The sequence below is a fragment of the Orcinus orca genome, chromosome 9 (assembly GCF_937001465.1).
Source record: "Orcinus orca chromosome 9, mOrcOrc1.1, whole genome shotgun sequence".
NCBI classification, from domain to species: domain Eukaryota; kingdom Metazoa; phylum Chordata; class Mammalia; order Artiodactyla; family Delphinidae; genus Orcinus; species Orcinus orca.
Genome location: NC_064567.1, coordinates 103,222,225 through 103,245,518, shown reverse-complemented (window position 1 = coordinate 103,245,518; position 23,294 = coordinate 103,222,225). Strand labels below are relative to the sequence as shown.

Sequence of the window (23,294 nt, the reverse complement as noted above, 5' to 3'; positions counted from 1 at the left end):
CGCTGTGCAGAACCGGCTATTGCATGTGGACGTGACTCCCCCGCTCTTTCCCCAAATGCCCTCATGAGGCCCCCCCTCCAGGGCTGAGTCCACCTCCCTCCTGCGGGGGCACCGCCACCTGCTCACCGGCGGAGTCCTGGCTGCACGTCCCCGTGCAGGGCCCCCAGGGCGCCCCCGCCGACACTCACCCAGGAGAAGCCGATGCAGCCGATAGCCCCACACAGCATGTCCGCGAGCATGGCCGGGTACGAGCTGGCCGTGGGGAAGTAGGCGAAGAAGTACGGGCTGTGCCAGTGGGTCACCTGTACGGGACATGGCGGTCACTCGGGGCCAGGGAGGCCGGCCCCGGGGGCAGGGGACCCAGGGCGCTGGGTTTGCCATGGTCAACCAAGTCTCTCAGAACAACCCTGCTTTAAATCCTGGCCAGGAGCACGTGCCAGTGAGGGGTCTGCCCCTGAGGCCCCATCTCTTCCAGTTACGAGATTGTTTTTCCTGAAAGTACTCCAAAAACTAGTCTATATCAAAAAGAACAAAAGAGGTCTGATTTTTGAGGTTTCTTTAGCCGCCTTACTGCTGCCCCCTCACTCTCCCATACAATCGCTTCCTTGCTAATGGAGCAAAGCTTCCGGGTTCCACAGTCTCCCTATGCCCCCGTCACGGTCTGTAGTGTGTGTTCCCAAATTCCTGTGTTGAAGCCCTAACCCTGTGCGATGTGCCCGGGGCTGGGGCCTTTGAGAGGTGATGGGTAGGATGAGATGGTGAGGGTGGGCCCCCCTAACCTCACCCCCGCAGGGAGGAGAGGCCAGGATGAGGACCTCCCAGGAGGGGAATCTGCAGGAACCTTGACCTCGGACGCCCAGCCTCAGCCCCGTGAGAAGTGGATGCGCTGTCCAAGACGTTAGCGGTGGTGTTTGCAGCTGCAGAACAGCCAGGACAGCCCGGGGCCTGACATTTAACTACACTCCTGGGAGGGATTTGATGCTGCACGGCTTCTCGTGTTTGCACAGACAACCTCCCGGCAGGTGAGAACCGGAATCCTGTGCTCCACTCAAAGCACAAATGTCACGGGAACTCCAGGGAGGACGAGAGAGGGGAGCTGGGCTTGAGGGACTTATCAGGGAGCTGAGGCCGAGGCCCAGTACCCCGTGGGCAGGGGCTCTGCACCCTGAGCCCCAGGTCCTGAGATCCCAGGCCCCGGGGTCCTGACTGCAGATGAGAGGGTAAGGCTGAGGGGCTGGCCCTCCTGCCACAGCAGTGAACATGCTTTTAGGCGAGTCCTGGGCAGGGAACATCTCACCACGCAAGCATGAAGCCGCAGTGCAGTTTCCTTTGAACTGGAGCTGTCTGCTCCCTTCCAAGTGACTCTGTGGACACAACTGTCCTGGGTCCTCCCCACTCCTGTCTGCGGCCCCTGGCACACCCCACACGGAGGCACACTGGCCTCAAAGAGGACGCAGCACCACGCAGCCCATATTCTCACGTAAAATAAAGGAAACATTTCTTCCACACGTGTGATCTCCCCTCTGCTGAACACAAAATAGTAAGAGTGTGCTTTATTTGGAGCAATTAACTTACTTGAAACCAGCCTCCAGGGGTTCACTTCCTCAACAGTCATGTGACGACTCTCTCACCTACCAGGGTCTCAGGGTAGGGGTCTAACCTTGTAGGAGAGCAGGACCCCATGGGGCCTTCCCAGGACAGACCCCTCCCCCACGTCCTCTGCTGTGGCTCCTCTCTGAAGTACCCAGATAACAGCATCTGATGCACATATTTCCTGAGTTATTTTACCAATGCTAAAACCCTCACCAAATGGAAAAAATTAACTACCTGATGACCATGACCACATAGCCCCCAGACCTACTGGCGCCTGAGAATTCCCATTACCTCACCATCAACCAATCAGAGAACTGTGCACTAGCTGATGACTTAACCGGGGACTCCCCTCCCTCACCTGGCCTTAAAAATGCTCTGCTGAAACCCACCAGGGAGCTCAGGGTTTTTGAGCATTAGCTGTCCAGGACTCCTTGCTTGGCACCTGCAGTAAACACTGCACTTTCCTTCACCACAACCTGGTGTCAGTAGATCGGCTTTACTGCATGTGGATGAGCCAAGTTGGTTCGGTGACAAACTGCAGGGCTGGGGGAAAGCACAGTCGCTGCCTTTGGAGCCCACACAATCTGGGTTGTAAGCCTGGCTCCGTCACTTACTAGCTGTGCGACCTTAGGCTGATCACCCAACCTCTCTGGGCTTCAGTTGCCTCAGTTATAAAATAGAAATAAAAAAGTTTCTATCCAAGGAAATGGTTGTGAGGATTAGGTGAAATAATTCATATGAATTGCCTGACACCCAGTCAGTATCAATATTAAATTAGCACTAGCCCTCCTGTTTTCCGATCTTGGACACAGGCTTACCCCTGGCATGATGATCTTCTCGACGTCCTTAATGATGTCCTCAAATGTTTCTGGCTCCTGGGGGGCAGCAGTGGGGAGCAGGGGGCGCAGGTAGCCAGGGTCCACGTCGGGGTACACCTGGCGCCCCTCGACGCCCTCCAAGTAGTCAGCCACGTAATCCACCATCTCCTTCCCTCTTCTGCGGAACTCATGTGCATTCATGGTGACCGGGCTTCCTCAGAGGCAAAACCTGCACAAAGAGAAAAGAAACCAGTCTGCAAACATGATGAGGTCTCACTTGGAGCAGGGCAGTTCCAAGCAAGCTGACAGCTGGGGCTGCCTGGGTGGAGACCCAAACACCCTGGAGTCCACCAGACCCCAAGCCAGCAGCACTTTCCTTCCTTGTCTGGATGGGGTGGAAATGACCCTGGATTTGGAGACAGCAGCAAAGTGCTTATTGTGACATTCGCCAGCTACTCAGCTGAAGACAATGCCATGTCTCGTTTATTTCTACCTGCATCCGTGAAATGGACCAGGGCACACATGAATGTCTATGGTCCCTCCCAGCTTTAATAACAAGCCTCGGTCCAAGTCCTACCTTGCTCTCTACTAGCTGTGGGACAGAGACTCTCTGAGCCTCTCTCTTTATCTGAGAAGAGCACATGACAGTGTGCTGATCTCTCCAGAAGCTATGAAGGCAATCGCATGGCCTGAGTACAGCACTCAGACCAGGGCCTGGGCAGCACAACCCCCATCAGTGAGTCTGCTTCCGTTATCTTGACTCCATCACCAGATGGAACCGCACCCCTGCATACAACCTGCTTTTCAAAACTCGCACTTTCTTGCCTCATCACATAACAATGTACAGGTGATCCTGGTGCCCTGTGGTAGTAACATTCTATAAAGTCTCCACAAATTAGCAAACACTGGCCCTTTCCCGGGGAGATGCAAGGTTACATTCTTGTGCGTTTCTGGTCACATTTTTTTTTTTTTTTTTTGCGGTACGCGGGCCTCTCACTGTTGTGGCCTCTCCCGTTGTGGAGCACAGGCTCCGGACGCGCAGGCTCAGCGACCATGGCTCACGGGCCCAGCCGCTCCGTGGCATGTGGGATCTTCCCGGACCGGGGCACGAACCCATGTCCCCTGCATCGGCAGGCGGGCTCTCAACCACTGCGCCAACAGGGAAGCCCTCTGGTCACATTTTTGTCAATCAATCAGTACATAATCTTTTTTATGTGTTTCTTGTTAAAGACACTTTATTTAATATGCACTGACTCATGAACTTCGGACTCCTGGCCAACAGCTCTCTGACTCATGAATGAAGCTTATGAGACAAACGTGATTTCTCCCTAAGGCACATCGCAGCCTTCTTGCATGTAGGACCCCTAGAAGGTACTTCAGCACTATATTTGGGGGCCATTTAAAATAGTCAAATAACCAAGAATAACACAAAAATGTGGCACAAAATAGCCGCTTGTTGAAACAACCAGGCAGAGCATTGCCTTTTTAGATTCTGCTGGGAACAAGTGCATTTGGGCAACTCAAATGTATCACCCATGAATGATCACGAAAGCACCACGACTACTGATGTGGGGATCATGAATGAATTGTAGCAAAGAGTGACACCTGCATACAGAAAATCTGTGAATAATAAGCATAGACTGTATTTTCAAAACAGGAAACTTGGACAACACACAGAAAAATATTCATCAAGAATCCCACCACTCGGGCTTCCCTGGTGGTGCAGTAGTTGGGGGTCCGCCTGCCAGTGTGGGCGACATGGGTTCGTGCCCCAGTCCGGGAGGATCCCACGTGCTGCGGAGCGGCTGGGCCCATGGGCCGTGGCCGCTGGGCCTGCGCGTCCGGGGCCTGTGCTCCGCAACAGCAGGGGCCACAGCAGTGGGAGGCCCGCGTACCACAAGGTAAAAAAAAAAAATTCTGGCACACACCCTTCTAGATTGTTTCTTATATTTAGGAGACAATTGTGTGCTGAGCCAGGGATGCATCTCTGAATTCCTCCCATAGCTCAAAACTTCGTAAGTCAAGAGTGATTTTCCTATGGGAGTAAGTGCTGGGGGCGATTCTACCTCCACTGTAATTAGCATAGACCCTGATCTTGATATCATGTTCCCAATACTTCTTCCATGGCTTCCCACTGTCTGTACTACTTTGCTTTGTTTTTTCTTTGCTTTGCTTTGCTTTGCTTTTGGACGATTTTAATGTTAAACACTCCAAGACAGGTTTTATTCAAGACTATCGCAGTAGGGGAGGGAGACTGTCTCCCGATATCACAAGGGCCAGTGGGGATGTATAGCTGACAGGTAGGGTTAGGAAACAGATGGGACGTTACTAAGAGCAGCTTGGCTGGGTGTCCAGGTGGAGGAAGGTGATCTGGACTGTATCCCAAGGGTAGAGGCTTCCTCGAGAAACCAACTTCGCATGATTCTCTGTTACAGCTGGGCTCAACTCAGTGAAGTGGGGACCTACTCAGGAAGAGGGTTCATTGGAGCCTGACTGGGTTTGACCAAGGAGGAAGTCTTCATCAAAGGGAATCAGCTTGACAGTATGTCTCCTCTCTCAGAATTCTCTCCACTGTTCTTTGTTCAGATGTTCTCCATGAACAGCATGGAAGCCATCCCACGGAAGGTTCCAGGTTTCCTCAAGGTCAGTGACTGGACCAAACTCCCATTTCCATATTATTGTTTGGGGGTAGTGAATGCCCCGGCGACAGGGACTGGATACAATTCAAAATCATAGCAACAGCGAATGCTAAAATAACAGCATGAGAAAAACCAAAGTGAGTCTTTGACTTTCCATTGCACCTTTGTGTTTCATAAGCTGCAGGCCAAGGAAGCTTATCATTCAAAACATCATGCCCAGATTTTCCAAAGGCTCTTAGTGCAAAGCTATGAAGCTTTATACATAGAGCTTCAGGTTTATAATTCCCTGGGTCTGCAGGCTTCGAAATGAATTTTTCATTTGGAATGACTCTGATTATGTCAAACGTCGCACATAGAGTGCAACCGGGTCTTACCTCAAATTGAAGTATTTTTAGTTGACTTGATTCAAGTTCAACCAAAATTGCATCAAATGGCAGATCTTTTTGCTAGCTTGTTTTTTTCACAAAGCAATTACGAGTACGTTTCCCACGTTGATAAATACTTTTCTGTTGCATGATTTTTCCCGATTGCATGGTGTTTCACAGTGCGGATGTGCTATATTCAGGATGTGCATCACTACTGTTGAACATTCACATCATTTCCGGTTCTCACCTATGTTAGTGGGAAGAGTTGGTGTAGCCCAATGGCCAACCCTTCATGATCAAGAACTGAAAGGCTCTGCACAGCCTGACAGGGATGCCACTGCAGTAAAAACCTCATTTTCCTCAACTGAAAACAAACACCGTAATAAGGTTCTACCTCAAATAATTTTTTTGGTGATAATTAGGTAAGTACGTGGGAACGGCTAAGGAGTAGGGGCACAAAATAAGCATTCAACAATGTTAGTTGTTAGATTTTCTATAAAGCACTGAAATACACAACCTCATACTTTCATTTTTGCACACTTTATTTTGTGTTAAAATTTTCTTTAAAAAGCATTTATCTTATAATTTCTTTAGAACAAATTATTATAGAGATATGTATTTTAGCGTGTTAAGATTATATGGCCAAACTTGTCCCCAGAACATATTTTTACCAAATTACTCTTCCACAGGGAGTGTGAGAGAACCCTAGTTTTATACTAGGGTTTGAGATACATATTAAGATTTGCCAGTCTGGCAGGCATTCATGATTTCATTTTACTTTGATTAATGAAGTCAAATAGTTTTCTCACACTTCTTTGTATTTCTTTTTTTATGAATTGCTTGTTAATTGCCTTCTTTTCTGCTAGGGTGTTAGATGTTTTCTTATTTAACTGCAAGAGCTCTAATATAATAAATACTTGCACCCTAAGTGTGTGATATATTTTGCAGACATTTTCCTTATCTTTATTTGACCTAGTTTTGCTTTTAATTTTAGTCCGACCTATAAGAATTTTAATTTTTATGCAATCACATCTCAGGATCTGTTTCTTTGTGATTTGTTCCTTGTGTATGACTATTTAAAATGCCTTTTAGAGCAAGTATTCGCGCGACCTCTGTTTGCCCTATTAAAGGGTAGCACCTGCACCGCACAAGCTGAAGCCTCAGGGGAGGAGCTGTGCAAAACTTAAGCAAGTTGCTTGGGTTCCTGGAGTATCAGCTGCTCCCTTCTAATGGGAATGCAAGAGTACGATGGCCAAAACGGGCTGCCTCGTGAAAAAAATAAACTGACAGACACACCAACTTGCCCCCCCAAAGAAATACTACCAAATTGTAAGATAAGACCTAATTGTTATTTTCGAATCATTCTGTCATTTATTTGTCAATTCTTTCCCACAGAGACCTTTCCAGCAGGCTTTTGGTGCAAAGCCACAGAGAATCTTGTGTTCATTTTGGAGCTGTCTGATATTTCATGCCTCCAAGCTGGGCAAATATTGGCTGAAAGATGTAGATGATGATAAAGGTTATGACTGATATCTTTCCAGGCCTTGAAACGGCGCCTGTTGACATAATCTGATCGTAGCCCCTGCCAGCAGCTACAGCCACGGTACTTTACGTGCAGCCCCTGTGGGACACGCAAGCGCCTGGTGAACCCCACCTGCTCGGGGAGGTATGAACCCCACTGCAGGCCCTTGGACCTCCTGGCTGACCTGGGGGTCATTCATTTTTGTACTTTATCATTCCACTGACATCCTTTGCTAGGTGCTGGCTTCTCCAAGCAGAGTCCTCAACTCTTTATTTTGCTTTCTCGGGACCAATCAGACCCTGGGCCACAGTTAGCACTATGAATGTTTGCTGAATGACGAATGAAGAAATCAATGAGCGCATGAACCAGCGAAGGAACGGAAAATCTTTTTGTCCTCGGAACGTTTTGTTTCTGACATATGGTATATTAGATCCTACTCTCTACCTTTAAGCCAACAGCCCATCACATACCTGCCACAAAAAAGCCACAGGGGACAATCACGGCTCAAGAACAATGGGCCCCTTTCCCAGGGAATCCTGACCCGCTCCCCACCACCCTGGGCCTCTGGTGTTCAGTTCATGCTGAGCCTCTAACCCTGCAGGCTCAGAACTGACTCAGTTTCCCCAGTCTTGGCCCCGGAAGTTCATCTTGGATCTGGGCTTCCCTCTGCTCTGGCCCCAGCAGTCCCTGTGGTCCTGGATGGAAAAATCCCCCTCTCTGGACCCCTGGAACCCTACCTTTGACACAGGTGTTTGGCAAGAACCCAGCCCAGGCTCTAGCTGATGCTTCCCTGGCAGTGGAGGTGGTGGGACTGGTGCCCATGGCCTCAGTGCAGAGCTTGTGTGGTGACTGCACACCAGCACTGTCAGCACAGGGCCAGCCATGCCCAATGTATGAGGGTCTGAGTGAGGCCACCCCTCTGGGGGCACAGAGGACCAGAATCAAGATGCTTTGTGCCCGCCCATGGTCCTGCCTATCGGTACAGACAAGCGCTGCTCTTGTTTCAAACCCTGGGACATTGGGCCCTTCACTCAACATTTCCTGCTTTTCCTTCTCTATCTGGATAAAAAGAAAAGTGTTTACATTTTCTTTTTATGCTATTCCAGGAAAAATAAACTGTAATTTACGTTTCAAAAAACACTTCTCGCTCTGGGACTGTGAGGCTTGTCTCTTGTTTTTAACCTCAGGCACGTGAGTATCAATCCAGGCGCAAAATGAAATTGGCTGATTTTCCCCTGAATCGACTGGTTTCTTGATGAACATCTTCTCTGTGGGCACAAAGAGCATAAATAAACCCAACGGGAGAAACGTTTCTAACAGGGACGGTCAGGAAGGGTCTAACAATGAGAGCTTTCTAACAATAAGGATGGCAGTCTGGGGCTTCCCTGGTGGTGCAGTGGTTGAGAGTCCGCCTGCCGATCCTGGGGACACGGGTTCGTGCCCCGGTCCGGGAAGATCCCACATGTCGCGGAGCGGCTGGGCCCGTGAGCCATGGCCGCTGAGCCTGTGCGTCCGGAGCCTGTGCTCCACAACGGGAGAGGCCACAACAGTGAGAGGCCCTCGTACCGCAAAAACAAAAAAAACAAAAAAAAAACCAGTCTGTTAACTTGCCTCAAAACAAAAAAAAACAACCCCCACCCCCACCCCTCTAAGATCTTTTGTCCCTCTTAAGACTCTAGTTAACAGCGATGTATTTAGGAGCCTTAGGGACAGGGGTACCCGGGTCATTTGTGCAAAGCTGCAACTTGGTCAGCCTTGCCCAGAAGGAGCTGGCACCGCAGAGGAGACAGCCAGCGTCACAAAGGAGGTGGATACCTCTGCCCCTCAACCTCCCACCAGAGCCTCCTGTTGGCAAAAGGCTACCAGGATCCAGGTGTCCTGGGAGCCGGGGAAACACAGCCTGTGGGGGTCTGAGGGTGGGGCAGGGAGAGAGAGGAATAGAGACCCAAACGGGATACCCTAACTCACTGCATGCGTTATTACGTCTGTGCTATTACTGCCCTCATTTTACAGGAGGAAGGGGTGTTTAGGCTCTTCCCAGGTGTGAAGCCAGTGGTGGCAGAGCTGAGGCAGAGCTCATGTGTCCTGCCAAGCAGTCTGTTCCTTAAGCCAAAGTGCTGCCACTTGTCACTGCAATAGTTAGCCCGGTACCTTGTAGAACACACGTGCATGCACACGCACACGCACACTTACCACTCTCTTCCACTCATACAATTGCTTTACGTAAACTGGGGTGTTCTCGTTGAAATACAGGCTGTCTCACTGGTTTAAGAAATGGTCAGCATTACGAGTAATAAGTGCTGGAGAGGGTGTGGAGAAAAGGGAGCCCTCCTGTACTGTTGGTGGGAGTGTAAATTGCTGCAGCCACTAAGAAGAACAGTATGGAGGTTCCTCAGAAAACTAAAAATAGAACTTCCATATGATCCAGCAATTCCACTCCTGGACATATATCCAGACAAATCTCTAATTCAAAAAGATACATGCACCCCTATGTTCATAGCAGCCCTATTTACAATAGCCAAGACATGGAAATAATGTAAGTGTCTGTCGACAGATGAAAGGATAAAGAAGATGTGGTACATAGACACAGTGGAATACTACTCAGCCATGAAAAAGAATGAAATAATGTCATTTGCAGCATCATGGATGGACCTAGATATTATCATACTAAGTGAAGTAAGTCACACAGAGAAAGACAAATATCACATGATATTGTAACCGAAAGTAGGGTCCAGCTGCTCACCACTCAAAAGCCATTAAAGAGGCCAGGTTGGTGGAAAGCCAAGTTTGCTTTATTTTGCCTGCCAGCAACCGGGGGGCTGGGGTGGGGGGAAAGTCAGCTGTCCAAAGGCTGACTCCCTCCCTCCTACAACCAGTGGGCAAGAGCTTTTATAGGTTGAGGGAGCGGGCTACGTGCAGAAAGAGCACAGGCAGCTCTGACAGGCATCTTGAAATTGGTCATCAGTGGTCTGACCAGCATCATCTTGACTGTTTTAGGTACAGTTAATCCTCATTTCCAGGGTCGGTTTGTTTTCATTTCTTTGAGGCCAGTTCTCGGAATTGTGGCAGCTTATGTCATGGCTACAGCCTGGTCATCACGTAGTTAACTTCTTCCACCTGGTGGAGGTTTCGGTATCTATAAGACAGCTCGCAGGACGTGGCTCAGAATTGTATATAGCCCTTTTAGCCCTTAAGGAGGAACCAAAAGTCCTTGACTATGCTTAATGACTAAACTATTATGATTTGGTCTCCTTTGTTTTCCTGTTTCTGCATTTTCTCACTTCTCTGATTAAACTTACTCTTTGGCTAAAGTTTCTCCCCAGACGAAAGTCAGGCTGAGGACGTGGGGCAAGGACCGTAGGGTCCTGTCCCATTTCAATATCACTTGTATGTGGAACCTTAAAAAACGATACAAGTAAACTTATCCATGAAACAGAAACAGACTCACAGACATAGAGAGCAGACTTGTGGTTGCCAAGGGGGAGGGGGGTGGGAGGGGTGGATTGGGAGTTTGGGATTAGCATATGCAAACTATTATATACAGAATGGATAAACACCAGGGCCTACTGTACGGCATAGGGAACTATATTCAATATCCTGTAATAAACCGTAATGGAAAAGAATATTTTTTAAAAAGAATGTATATATGTGTATAACTGACTCACTTTGCTGTACAGCAGAAATTAATACAACATGGTAAGTCAACTGTAGCTCAATACAATTTTTTTTAATGGTCAACATTTATATTAACTTACGTGCACCAAGTGCTATGTCAACTCTTTGCATATGCTCTAATTAATCTTCATAACAACCTTCTTGGGACTATTATCACCCCCTGAACAAATGATAAAGGCTGGGGCTCAGCGAAGCAGGACCCAGCGCTCTGACCTCCGACCTGCCACGTCCTGAATGCACTGGACTCAAACACAGGCGCAGTGCATCTCCAACGGCTTTGGGGTTTCCTGGAAAAAAAAGTACGACTACCCTCCAGATTAGAAACTTGAAAAACAGGTTTCTCCCTGAGCTTCCAGGAATGAGTTCCCAGATGCTCCCTAGAGGCCACCTCCACAGGCGAGGCAACGTCCACGGGCGCCTCCCTTGCTCCTGACAAATGGTAACTAGGAAGAAAAGGGGCTCGCAACATTTTGTGACGTGTGTACCCGTGGCCGGGCCTGCTGACTTCCGAGCCTCCATCTTCTATTGGTAAAATGACCAAAACACTAAGTACTACGGAGAATTCTAAATAGGGTACAAAATCACTTATATGGTTGGCGGTCCATGCCATGGCAGCATCTCTAGGGAGTTTGCTGTCAGAGGGGAAATCTCATAGAAGCCTGAGCAGACAGGCAGTGGGTTTTCCCCGGTCAGGGCCGGAAGCACCTCCTCTCTGGCCAGCTGGGTCTGGATTACAGAGGTTCCCTGCTACACTTTCAAAACGAGATTCTTCCACACTGCAATCCTCAGCCAGTGATCTTCCTCCCAGCAGCCTAGAAAGAACAGGGGTTAAGGTCGGTCAGAGAGAACAGGCTCGAGCCCTGGCTCTGCTGCAAGAGGCTGGGCTGCTGTCGGCTGCCTCCGTGGCCTCTGGAGTCTCAGTTCAGCCCCTTGTAACGGGGCAGCGAGATGCTGCAGGCAGGAGCCACTCAGGACTGTAAAGCTGTCTGTGTCTGGCATCTGTGGATCCTGATGTTAGGAAGGAAGCAGGTCGGATCATCATGAGGTCAGACAGAGCACCAGGGCAGCAGGAGAGACTCGGGGGATGGGGAGGGTGGAGGCCCACCCTGGACCCAGATCAGACTTCAAGGGGAAAGCCTTGCTCCTCTGATGTGCGAGGAACTTTGCGTCTGTTTCCGATCCGGTCCCTGATTAATAGACAGTCGCCATCTCGGTATTTTCCTGGCCAACAGCTCTCCATGGGGTGGAGGCATGAAGAAATTTATACCATGATTTCAATTTTACTCTCGTGGGAAGATACTACTATTTCCACTCACATCCCTGCAAACGGATTGTGATGGATTATAAAGCTGGCTGAAAATTTCACAACTTAAGCAATTTCAAAAGTTGATAAATAACAGTGACATTAAACTAGTTGATATCATTCTAATTTACCCCTGAGCTCAGACCATTCCAACAGCTGGCATCAGGCTATGTGTATCATCCGGTAGCCTCTTTTCACTTATTTTCCCCATAACCCTAATTACACTGTGCATAATTACGTTAATATCGTGCACATATGTACCCTTATCGATACCTGCCGGTTTCGCAGGGTCGCCTCCCGCGTGGATTGAGGGCCGTTAGCTGTTGCGAACAGCACTGCCGAGGGGAACGTGGCCGTGTGCTACCCGTCACGGCGCTTGTCACTTTATCCCTCTGTTGACTTCGTCCCTCAAATATACTAAGTCCCCAGTGGAATCCAGAGGTGTGAGTTTCACGGTTCTTTTGTGTGTTGCCAAATTTCTTTCCAGAAAAACCAGAATGATACAGAAATGTCACCCACCGTCAGGCTGGGTAGGCATGACAAACACCCCCTCTCTGCTAGCTTTTATCATTCGCTCACAGTTTCAATTTAAGCTCAAAATTTTATCACTTTTATCATGTTCACTCATGTTTGCTCTCCTACAACATTTACATAAGAATGATCAGTAATTTTAATTTGAACTTTCCTCCTGTTTCCATTTTAATTGGGTGTCAGACTAGACCTCCTCCCCCTTACTTTATTTCCTCTTTCTTTCCCTCAATCCTTTCCCCCCTTTCTCTCATTGAAGTCACATTGATCGTTGATAAAAAGTCACAACCATCTGCCTTTTCTATAGACTTGAGACTATTAATTGATGTCCTAGTTGGTTGCTTCTTTCCACGACAGCCGGGATGCCCCGTGACCACGACACACACGACACAGCGAGAGTAAACACAGGACACCTGCCGCTGTGCATCTAGGCAACATCTCTAGCACACGCTTTGGGGAGTCTCCGCTTTTCTTCACCAGTCAGCTCAGCAGTAAATACTGACTCCTGGATTCACTGTGAACACGTACCCCTTGGGCATGGCTGCAGGCCTGTCACCCGCATGGCTAAGAAGCCTGCATCTGAGGCTTCCCCCAGGCCAAATCCTGAGAACACTTGGACCTTGGTGGCCACATCTGACGGTCCAAGAAACCAAATGAATCAGTGTTGCCTGACCTTCTGCTAAGCTTACCGTATGCCTTATGCCCTTAACACTCTCATCACCCCTGCCAGTATTATTACTGCTGTTTCACCAAGGCTCTGAGGGGCTGGTGCCCCGACGGAGGCCAGAGAACCAGTAATGCGAACAGTGGTGCTGGCATTTCTGACTCTGAAGCCAGCCTCCCCCTAACCCCCATGGCCGAGCATCCGGGGCACACCCGGGATGCCTGCCACCTGTGCCCTCACACGGCCCAAGGGGTCAGAGCCCACAGACCCCATGGCCCCCACTTGGGCTGGGGAGGCAGTGCCTGGCGCCCAGAGTGTGGTCGGGGTCCCACCTGATCACCACACCCAGAAGAGGACGCTCCAGGTACGGGCACCAGGCCCCCGCCTCAGCTGGTCCCCACACAAACAGAAACAGGCAGAAGCTGAACAACCCAGGAGCAGCGCTGCTGCCCCGGTTCCTCCAAACCCTGACAGATGCCGGATGGTGACCGTCCACAGGGCCTGGGGGTAACCCTTCATCTCTGTTCTGTCTTCACAGCCGCTCTGCAGAGAAGCAAAATTATCCCCACTCTAGAGATGAGGAAACAGGCTCAGGGAAGCAGGGGCTGGACCAAGCCACACAGCTCAGGAACGGTTTCACACGTGGGTCTGTGCACTCAGAAGACCAGACCACTTCCCCTTGGCGTGGGGTCCCCCACGACTCTCGCTTACAGGGAGCCTAGCCACTCAGAGAATGCAGGGGGGTTGGAGCTTTTCCTCGGAGGCCGTGTGCCAATTCGCTGCCCCTGTAGGCCCCGAGCATCCTCCTGCAGGAATGCCCATGAGACCCAGAGAAACCTTGGGACCGCTCTTTTAAAATATCGAGGGAGTCTAATTTTCCTGGGGTCTCTCCCCAAACTTACCACCAGACTCAGATGGAGAGTTAACAGGGTAAAACCTTCAGAATAAACAACAGCCTGAAGGGGGGGAAATATGTAAATAACACCCCCCCCCCCCCAGCAATTTAGTTGAATCTGTGGAGGTTTAAATGGGTTGTCTCTTATTTTCATTATTTTAAGCAAACTGGCGTTGTGCAGCAGCCCACCTGCCATGGGCCCAGGAGAGACAGAAAAGCCTGCTGTGAACGTCATGTTTTTTTCTCTTTCAGATACACCCAGATGCCCCTCATCTTGCCTATGTGTTCACTGTTCCAGGGTGACCACTTCCCTGGCTACTTTTTATGCCGCAATTGTCCCCTTTGTTTTGGTTCTGCCTCAGAAGGAAAATACTGCTGATTTAATGAGAAACCAACTGTAAAGACCCAAGTCTTGGAACCCTTCAGAGAAATACGATGAAGGGGAAAACCCAAGCCACCTGCTTGAATTTCCCTTGGAAACTGGAGGAAACAACATACTCGGGGCAGATGGACCCCTCTCCCACTTTCCCACCTGCAGTACTTGCTTATTAATAATGTAGGTCCCATTAGTGACCACCTACTGTGTGCTCAGCCTTCGTAAACATCAGACCCAATTGATTTTTACAAGCATCGTGCAGGAGGATGTCCTTCACGGCAGAGGACCAGAGGGGTCCATCTTCTCCCCCCACCCCCGCCATCTCCCGGCCTCTGTGGGCTCCAGATGCACCATGAACCAGCCTGGAAAAGAATTTCCACTCGCTCTGTTATGTTGCTATTATGGCTCAGAGATCATGGGCTAAAAAACCCTCAGAAGTTTCTGATTCTTTATCTGACTTGTCACTTGGACACGACACACACAAAAGCAGGTGATTTAGGTTGACACCTCTCTTCTCAGAAAGTCCCTCCAGTATGCCATACCTGCACAGCGCTGGACGCTCACCCCTCCCAGCTGGCCTGAGGAGACCCACCCGGCTGCGATCAACAGGTGAACCTCCTGTCCCCAAAGTCCCCACACCGGAGGGGTGCTGCCACCAGGAGCTGGCTTCCCCCACGAGTCTGGTCCCCCAGGCTCTGAGGACAAAAGAGCGGTACTCACAGGCAGCCCGAGGTGCTCGTTCTCTGTCTGTCTCTCTCTCTCCTCCTCGGTGACAGTTAAAAGGCACAGAGGCTGCGATTGCCATTTATGTAGACAGAGTGTCCGCCTCCCCGAAGCCAATCAGAGCGGCCTGCTCGGCTTATTTACCCGGCAGCACGTCCCACCCCCGCCCTCCTGCTTCCCATCCTCCACAGGACGTGAGGGTCGGGCCGGGCAGAGCAGGGCCCAGAGACGGTGGAGCCTGCAGGGGCTGCGGGCCTAGAAGACAAGGGAAAGGGGCTCTGTGTCCCAGTGCCCTGTGCCACACCCAGGCTGGGCCAGTTCTCCTGGGGTCTCTCCAGGTAACCTCTGAGCAGCGGAAGGCTCCAGGCTCTTTCATGGGCTGAAGAAGGGCTGGCCTGGGCAAGGCAAGCGAGGAGACTCGCTCTGTGCCAGCGCTGGGCCACGAACGTTGTACCCATACCCGCTCGGGGCCACTGGGACCTGCTGTGCCGTGCAGGAGGCTGACCTGACCGCAGGAGGCTCCGAGTGCCAAGCCCACGAGCCCAGGCAGAGAGAGAAGTAGAGGCGGGCAAGGATTTGAAACCAGGTTCACTGGATTCAGAGACCCCGTTCCCTGAAGCTGACCAGCATTCAAAACACAGATGTCCTCAAACCTGGACTTGGGCTTCCCTTCTCACCCACCTGGCCGGGCAGGCTGACCCGGGGCTCAGAGCCTGGAAAGGGGACCTGCAGGGAGCCCCCCCCAGGCCAGCAGGGCACGCAGATTCCCCTGCTTCCAACACTTACACTCACCCTGGACACACACACACACACACACAACACAAGGCACATACACACATGCCATACGCACGTGCACACGCACACAGCCATGTGCACATGCACAGGTGCACACACCATCGTAAACGTACACGTACACACAAGGCACACACAGACACACAACACAGTTTCAGGGCCTGCGGCACAGCCACGAGCTGGGAACTTCCCACGGAAAGCCATTCCCCCCTGGCTTTAACGAAGCAGCATCTCTTCAAAGGAGCATCTGCCCTTTGAAGCATCTGTGGAGCTGGCAGGGGCTGAGGCCCCCGCGACGGGTGGGCGGGGCCGGTGGGGCGGGTGCGCGGGGTCTGCGGGGACCCAGGCGCGCCCCGCGCAGCTCTTCCCTCCCTCCACCCAGCGAGGACCGCAGGCTGGTGCGGGGATCAGGCCCTTCCGTGCGGGGCCGACCAAGCTCCGAACCACGTCACCGGGGGCCGCAGAGGACCGCTCACCCCCCAGCACCGCTCTGCTGGACGAGAGGCCGGGGAGGGAGGGGTCGAGGTTGCAGGGATGGCCAGAGCTGGGCCGGGCGCTGTGCCTGCGCAGGGCTCCAGTGGGCTCTGGACGCGGTGCCCGCGGCGCGGGGCCCCTGACCCAGCACAGCGCCTGGCCCAACGCAGACCCTAGGTGAACCCTGCATCTTCCGTGGAGGCTGTGCAGAGGGGGTAGAGGTGTGATGATGGAACTCTGAGAGAGGGGGCTGTGAGAGAAGAACGGAACCTTCCGTTTTGTAAAGAGTGACAGTGATAATAATTAGCATTTATAAAGGTTCTTTTTCAGGCATTCTTACCACAGGATCACTCAGACCCTCACAACTCTCATCACAAGGTAGATTATCGTCATCCGCAGTTTACAGATGAGGAAACGCAAGCCCAGAGAGGTTTGCCCAAGGTCACACAGCTAGCACATGGCTGAGCAGCGAGTCCCTCACCAGGCCAGCTGGCCCCCATGCCGGCGCTGCCAGGTGAGCTTGCTGTGTGGCATCCAGGGTCGGAGGCAGATGGTGAAAGAATAAGCAGAGAGAAAGCCACAGTGGCCGGCTGTGACGAGGGCTGCAGAGCCAAGCCTGTGAAGAGGGAGCAGCCCAGAGGGGAGCCCACAGCTCAGGGCCCGACTGCCCTTGGGGGGACATCCAGTCCTTGAAGGGTCTGGGGCAGAGCACTGACGTGCCTGAGGGCTTAAAAGTCACGCCAGCTGTTGCTTGGAGAGCAAATTGCAGGGGAGAGAACAGATAGATTTGAGATTTATCTGGAAGTAGAAACAAGGAGGTGTGAAGTGGTCTGAAGATGCGGCACAGGGCTGAGACATCAGCCTGCAGATTCCGGCTTGGACCTCCCTCCCGGACCTGCTGTGTGACTGGACAGCTGCTTCCCCATCCCAGGGACAGTGACAAGCTCTGACTTAGGAACAGGACACCAGGAATGGACCTAACAAAACCTTACAAAAGGTCTGCAAGACTTGTATGAAGAGACTTATAAAAGCCCATGGGAGGACCTTAAAGAAGAGCTGAATAAATGGAAATAAATGCCCAGTCATGGATAAAGAACCCAGTACCATAAACATTTCCATTTCCCTCAAACTGATGAACAGATTCAGTAGTATTTTAATCAAAATCCCACATGGATATTTGACTCTAAAATATGAACGGAGAAGCCAAAGTCTGAGAACGAACAGCATGCACTTGAGAAAGAAGAATATTGCAGTCTCGCTCTATACTTATGAGACAGATGAAGCTGTGAAAATGTAACCGTTTTGATGCAAGGATAGACATCTGGCCAATCCAACAGAACAGATAGCCTAGAAAAAAATCCCACAAAAGATTTGGAAAATGGACATATGTGGAATGACAGAGCCAGTGAGGAAGAATAAACTATTAAATGGTGCTAGAACAACTGGCTGGCTACTTGGAAAAAACATGATCTTGAATCTGTTTCTCACCCCATGTACAAAAATAAACTCCTGATAGATTAAATCCTTAACTGTGAAAGGCAAACTTCTTAGGACAACAGAGAAGTATATTTTTATTACTTTGGAGAGGAAGGATTTCTTAAATGATTCACTTAATCAGCTAACCATATAGAGACTGACAAATCTGACTACATTATTGTTAAGAATATCTGTTCTTCCAACTGTGGAAACTAGAAAGACAACTTCCAGGGTAGAGGAAGGGATTTGAAATGCATATCGCTAATTATGAGTTAGGGTCTATAATATAAAAAGACCTTTTCAATAAGAAAAAGATAATTCAGTAGAAATACAAGCATTTATCAGAAATGGAAAGGAGTCTCATAAATACGTGAAAAAGTGATTTTTCTTGTTAGCAATCAAAGAAGATAACTGTTTATTGCCAACATATGAAATTGCAATGGATTCTGTAGGTTTGATCTTTTTTTCTGGCCACCTAGCTACATTCTCTTAGAACTTTTAATAACTTATCTGTTAATTCAGGTGGGTTTCAACGTAAACAGTAGTATCCTTAGTGAATTGTGAAAATGTTGTTCTTTCTAGTCCCTTTACTTTATTTTTCTTGCCTTATTACACTGTCTAGGACTGTGCTGTCCAGCATCAGAGCCATGAACCACATCTGACTATTGAGCCCTTGAGATGCAGCCAGTGCTACTGAGGAAATGAATACGTCAGTTAATGTTATTTAATAATTTAAATTTAAATCTAAAAACTGAAGCAGTGTGGAAATTTTCCCCATTACATAATTTGAGTGCAGGACTACATTTTACTTTGTTGTATTACATAATATAGGCTATTGTAGTGCACATGTATTTTTGATTTTGTTAACGTGGCTGCTAGAAAACTTAGCATTTCAAATTCTGTACGAGCCCGGCACTGTTCCAGGGCCTCTGGGACAGTGGTGATGGAGGTAGTGAAAGTCTCATCTCATTGACTGTAGAAGGGATCTTCCAACACTCACTATTGACAACAGGGTTTTATTGGGTACTCTTTATTAAAAAGTTTCTTCTATTCCTATTTGTATAATAAATAGATGTTCAATTTTGTCGAAAGATTTTCTTCATCAAAGGAGAAAATCTTATGGTTTTCCTCCTCTGAACTGTTAATGTGATGAATCACATTAAATTTTCTGATTTTCAAGTATCCTTTTATTCTTGGAATAAAACTATGGTGTATTAACATTTTGAATAGAATTTTTTCTCTGGTTTTAGTGTCAGATTCTATGGTATCGTAGACTGCCCTGAGGGTAATTTCTTCTTTTTTGATTCTCTGAAACAGTCATATAATTTTGAAATTTGGAATTGTCCAGTCACTAAAAGAGTATAAGAAATCCTACATAAAATCATTTGTCCCTTCCTATCATTTTTGAGGGAATATTTGATACTAACAAATCCATTTTTTATTACTATAGGACTATTTAAGATTTCCATTTCTCCTGGAACCCAATTTGATATTATTTCATCAATTTTTTTAGATTTAATGACAAGAATGTTTTTTATGATATACTCATTACCTTTTTAGTTTGTTGGATCTATAATTATATCCCCTTTTATTATCATATTTTTTTACCTGTTCTGCTCTCTTTTTGCCTTTAGTTAATATTGCCAGAACGGTGTCTATTTTACTAGTCTTAAAAAAAAAAATAGCCCTTGGGCTTCGTTGATCCTCCCTCATCTACCTTTATTTTCTTTTTCGCTAATTTATCCTCTTTGTCTTTATTATTGACTGCATTCAGTGATCTTTATCCTGTTGTTCTTTTCCTAACATCTTTAGTTGAGTGATTGTCTCATTACTTTTTGGCCTTTTTTACTGTCTAATATAAGCATTTAAAACTATTTACTTTCTTCTATATACTTCTTTCAATACATAGCTCAAGTTTTTAAATGAGCATATTTCATTATCATTTTTTCTAAGTATTATTTAACTTCTATTACATTTTTAAATTGATTCATGAGCTGTGTAGTACCTTTCCAAAAATTTCCAGACACATATGGCAATTTTTACTTATCTTTTTCTTGAATTATAATTTCATTAATTGAATTGACTTGTGGTCAGAGAGCAGCTAGTATTATAGCAGTTCTCTGATCGACATTGAGACTTGCATTACAGCCTGCTACATCCTGAATTTTTATAAACACTCCATGTGCTCTTGAGAAGGAAGTGTATTTTCTAATTACTAGGTGGAGTGTTCCATATACGTCCAATAAACCGAGATTGTCGCTTGTTGAAATGCTTTAAATCTTCACTAATGTTTCTGTTCGCTTGCTCTACCGCCCATCTTGCTGCCGTTGCTGGAGACGTGTTGAAGTCTCTTATTATGCTGGTGAATTTGGCAATTTCTCCCCATAGCCGTACCGAGGTTTGCTTTATACATTTAAGGCTTTTCTGTTAGGTCTGTATGTGTTTAGAACTGCATTGCTTCTCGGTGGACTGAACCTTTTATCATTTTATAAAGTAATGTTACGTAACAGATTACTTGTTAGTTCCCTTGTTGCAGTGTGAATCACCCCTGTTCTCCCTCAGCTGTTGGAGGCTGGGGGTGCAGTGAAGCTCAGGGCTCTACTTCTTCGCACATTATTTAGGAATTTTTAAGTCTGGAAGTCATGATTTAAATTTTCAGCAGCACCAACGTTTTCCTGGTTTCAAATGTCATAAATCCACGCTGAGGACACGCAGAGTGACAGCTCTCTGGGGCACCTCTGTCCCACACCTTCATCCAAGGATGAACTCTTCCAGACCTGTCATCTGGCCCCATGACACTGTGTCGCTCGGCTGACCCGGAGCCATCTGAGGTCCTCAGGGCAGAAGGCCATCAGGGGCTTGCCTGCTCAGGCTTCCCTAGAAGACCACCCCCTCTGAGCCCTCACCCACTGCGGGAGCCCAGAGCCCCCTTCCCTGTGTGCAGCCCTGCACTTTCCACCTCCCACCCTCTCCATGCCCCCATCTACCCCATCAGCTGCCCTGCATCTCCTGTCTGCTCCCTCCACAGCCTGCTCCCTGATCTCCAAGGGGCTCAGCTTAACCCTTCCTGTGGTGCTCACTACAGGGCGAGGGACAGGGTAGGTGCTTGAAATAGGCACCACTTTCCCAGAATGGCAGGGCGGAAAGCGCCAGGTGGTACAGCAAGAACGATCCAAGTTCTACCTCCGTGGTCACGAGCTGTGAGGTCTTGGACCACCTTCCTCACCTCCTCCGTCCCAGTTTTCTCCCTTGTGAGATGAGGATACAATAGAGGCCAAGCATGTGAATCCCAGCACATAGCAAACAACCAAAAGTTATTGCTTTAACTCCAGCCTGATGGAGAAGCAAAGGTTCCTTCTCAAGAATTGTATCTTCTGATGGGATTGTAATGAGCCTGCTAGATTGGCAGGAGAGATCCTTTAATTCTCTCAAATCCCACTGCACAGGTAGACTCTGAATTTACCTGTGGGGAGACTACACGTGTCATGAAGGGAGAGCATTTGCAGAGTCACAGATGTTAAGAAGGTAAGGGAAGAGTTGATATTTATTCAGCGTCTCCCATGTGCCAGGTATTTTCCATATGTTATGAGAGTCGGGGCTCACCAGAACCTGACAAGGTGGGTACTATTAAAATCCCCATTTTAGAGAGGAAGAAACAGCGGCTCAGAGGCCCCCACCACGTGGGTGGCAAGTGGTAGAGAGCAGAGGAATCCACACGTGTGTCCTGTGTTTGCTGTGTTGGCGGTGGCCCTGAGATGGTCCCCCGCCCCCGCCTTATCACACATGGGTAAGTGTGAGCACCTGTGAGCGCCAGCATCCCTCCCCACAGCGTGGTGCCTGTAGCCCCACAGACAGCATGTAGATAGACCCTGTTTTCTCCAGTCTCCAAGCGAGTTGGCCTTCACGCCAACACCCGGCACTGGGGCAGCAGAGTCAAGGTCCAGACGGTGCCGTTTCCAACAATCATAATCGATTAAGTAGAAAGCCAGGACTTACTTGCTGGGAACTCGGGCCCCGCTGGGTCTCGGCTCCTTGCTGAGATTTGCCAGCTCTGGGGATTGAGGAGAACGTGAGAGAGCAGCTGAGGAGGTGGGCTTAGCCCTGCAGTCTTCTTGCCACTTCAGATCCACAAGGCCTAGCTTGTTCAGCCACATATGCTGGTTAAATATTAATTTCTAATGGTGATAAAGGTCGAGGATATCTTGAGAAACCTACAGAGAACAGATCATCTCAGGGAATTTAGGAAACTATCCTCTACTCAAAATGTATACACATTTACTTCTATTTGCTTTTAGCGTTTTATACTTTGAGATATTTACCTTTAGAGCTTTCCTCCATCTGAAATTTATTTTAGGGTAAAGTTCTAAGTTTTTCCCCATAGAGTAAGCTAATTCTTCCAACAGTATCTTTGAAAAATATTTCTGTTTCTTGAGCTTGTTGTGGTCCTGTGGAATTGTTCTTTCATTTCTGTGCCAGGGCTACAGCAGTTAAACTTTACCTCTTTCCTTTTTTTAAAAAAAAATTTTTGTTATTTTTTATTTTCTTATTGAAGTAAAATTGATTTACAATGTTGTGTTAGTTTCAGGTGTACAGCAAACTGTAAACTTTGATCACTTTCTAATGCATTGGGGTGCTTGGAAGGGCAAGGGTTCCCTTATCAGTTTTCTTTTAATAAAAATTCTTGCTGCTTTCACGTTTCTCTTTCAAAAGCAACTTTAAAATCATTTGTTCCTACATTCAAAAATTCTGCTGAGGTCTGGGTTGCAAGCACACTGATGCGGAGGTAAGCTGTGGGGAGCTGACCTCTTAGGAAGTGAGTTTTCCCGTCTACAACCCCACCGTTTAACTCTGGTCATGTCCTCGTCTTAGTCTGGGTTCCCCCAGAGCTTCCCCTGAGACAAAGACTCACGTGCCAGTTGCTTGTTTTGTTAGTTATTTTTTTTTAAATAATTAATTAATTAATTTATTTATTTTTTATTTTTGGCTGTGTTGGGTCTTCGTTTCTGTGCGAGGGCTTTCTCTAGTTGCGGCAAGTGGGGGCCACTCTTCATCGCGGTGCGCGGGTCTCTCACTATCATGGCCTCTCTTGTTGCGGAGCACAGGCTCCAGACGCGCAGGCTCAGTAGTTGTGGCTCACGGGCCTAGTTGTTCCGCGGCATGTGGGATCTTCCCAGACCAGGGCTTGAACCTGTGTCCCCTGCATTAGCAGGCAGATTCTCAACCACTGCGCCACCAGGGAAGCCCTGTTAGTTGTTATTTTGTTAGGCAGTACCAGGCTTGTTTCCAAGCCAGTTACCCCCCTGGTGGCCTGGTGGGCAGGGACCCTGCGGCAGGACTTTGGGAGCTGGGATGGGTCGGGGGGGGTCCACCTGAGAGGGCTGGTAATTCCCCTTCACACCCCTCACTCGGACACAGCAAGCTCTGGTGCCCGGGGACGGCTGTGGGCAGAGC

At 48.7% G+C, this 23,294-nt stretch overlaps 1 protein-coding gene across 1 annotated transcript in view; it reads right to left on the bottom strand.

Moving 5' to 3' along the window:
* The window catches only part of DDC (dopa decarboxylase), a 76,631-nt gene extending 54,122 nt beyond the window's left edge, over positions 1-22,509 (bottom strand). The window contains exons 1-3 of the mRNA XM_033402269.2: positions 21,840-22,509; positions 2,412-2,640; positions 189-302 (exon numbers count right to left, since the gene is read on the bottom strand). Coding sequence (XP_033258160.1) covers positions 189-302; positions 2,412-2,612 — 315 coding nt within the window. The 5' untranslated portion in view covers positions 2,613-2,640; positions 21,840-22,509. The remainder of the gene's footprint in view (positions 1-188; positions 303-2,411; positions 2,641-21,839) is intronic.
* Positions 22,510-23,294: the final 785 nt, after the last annotated feature.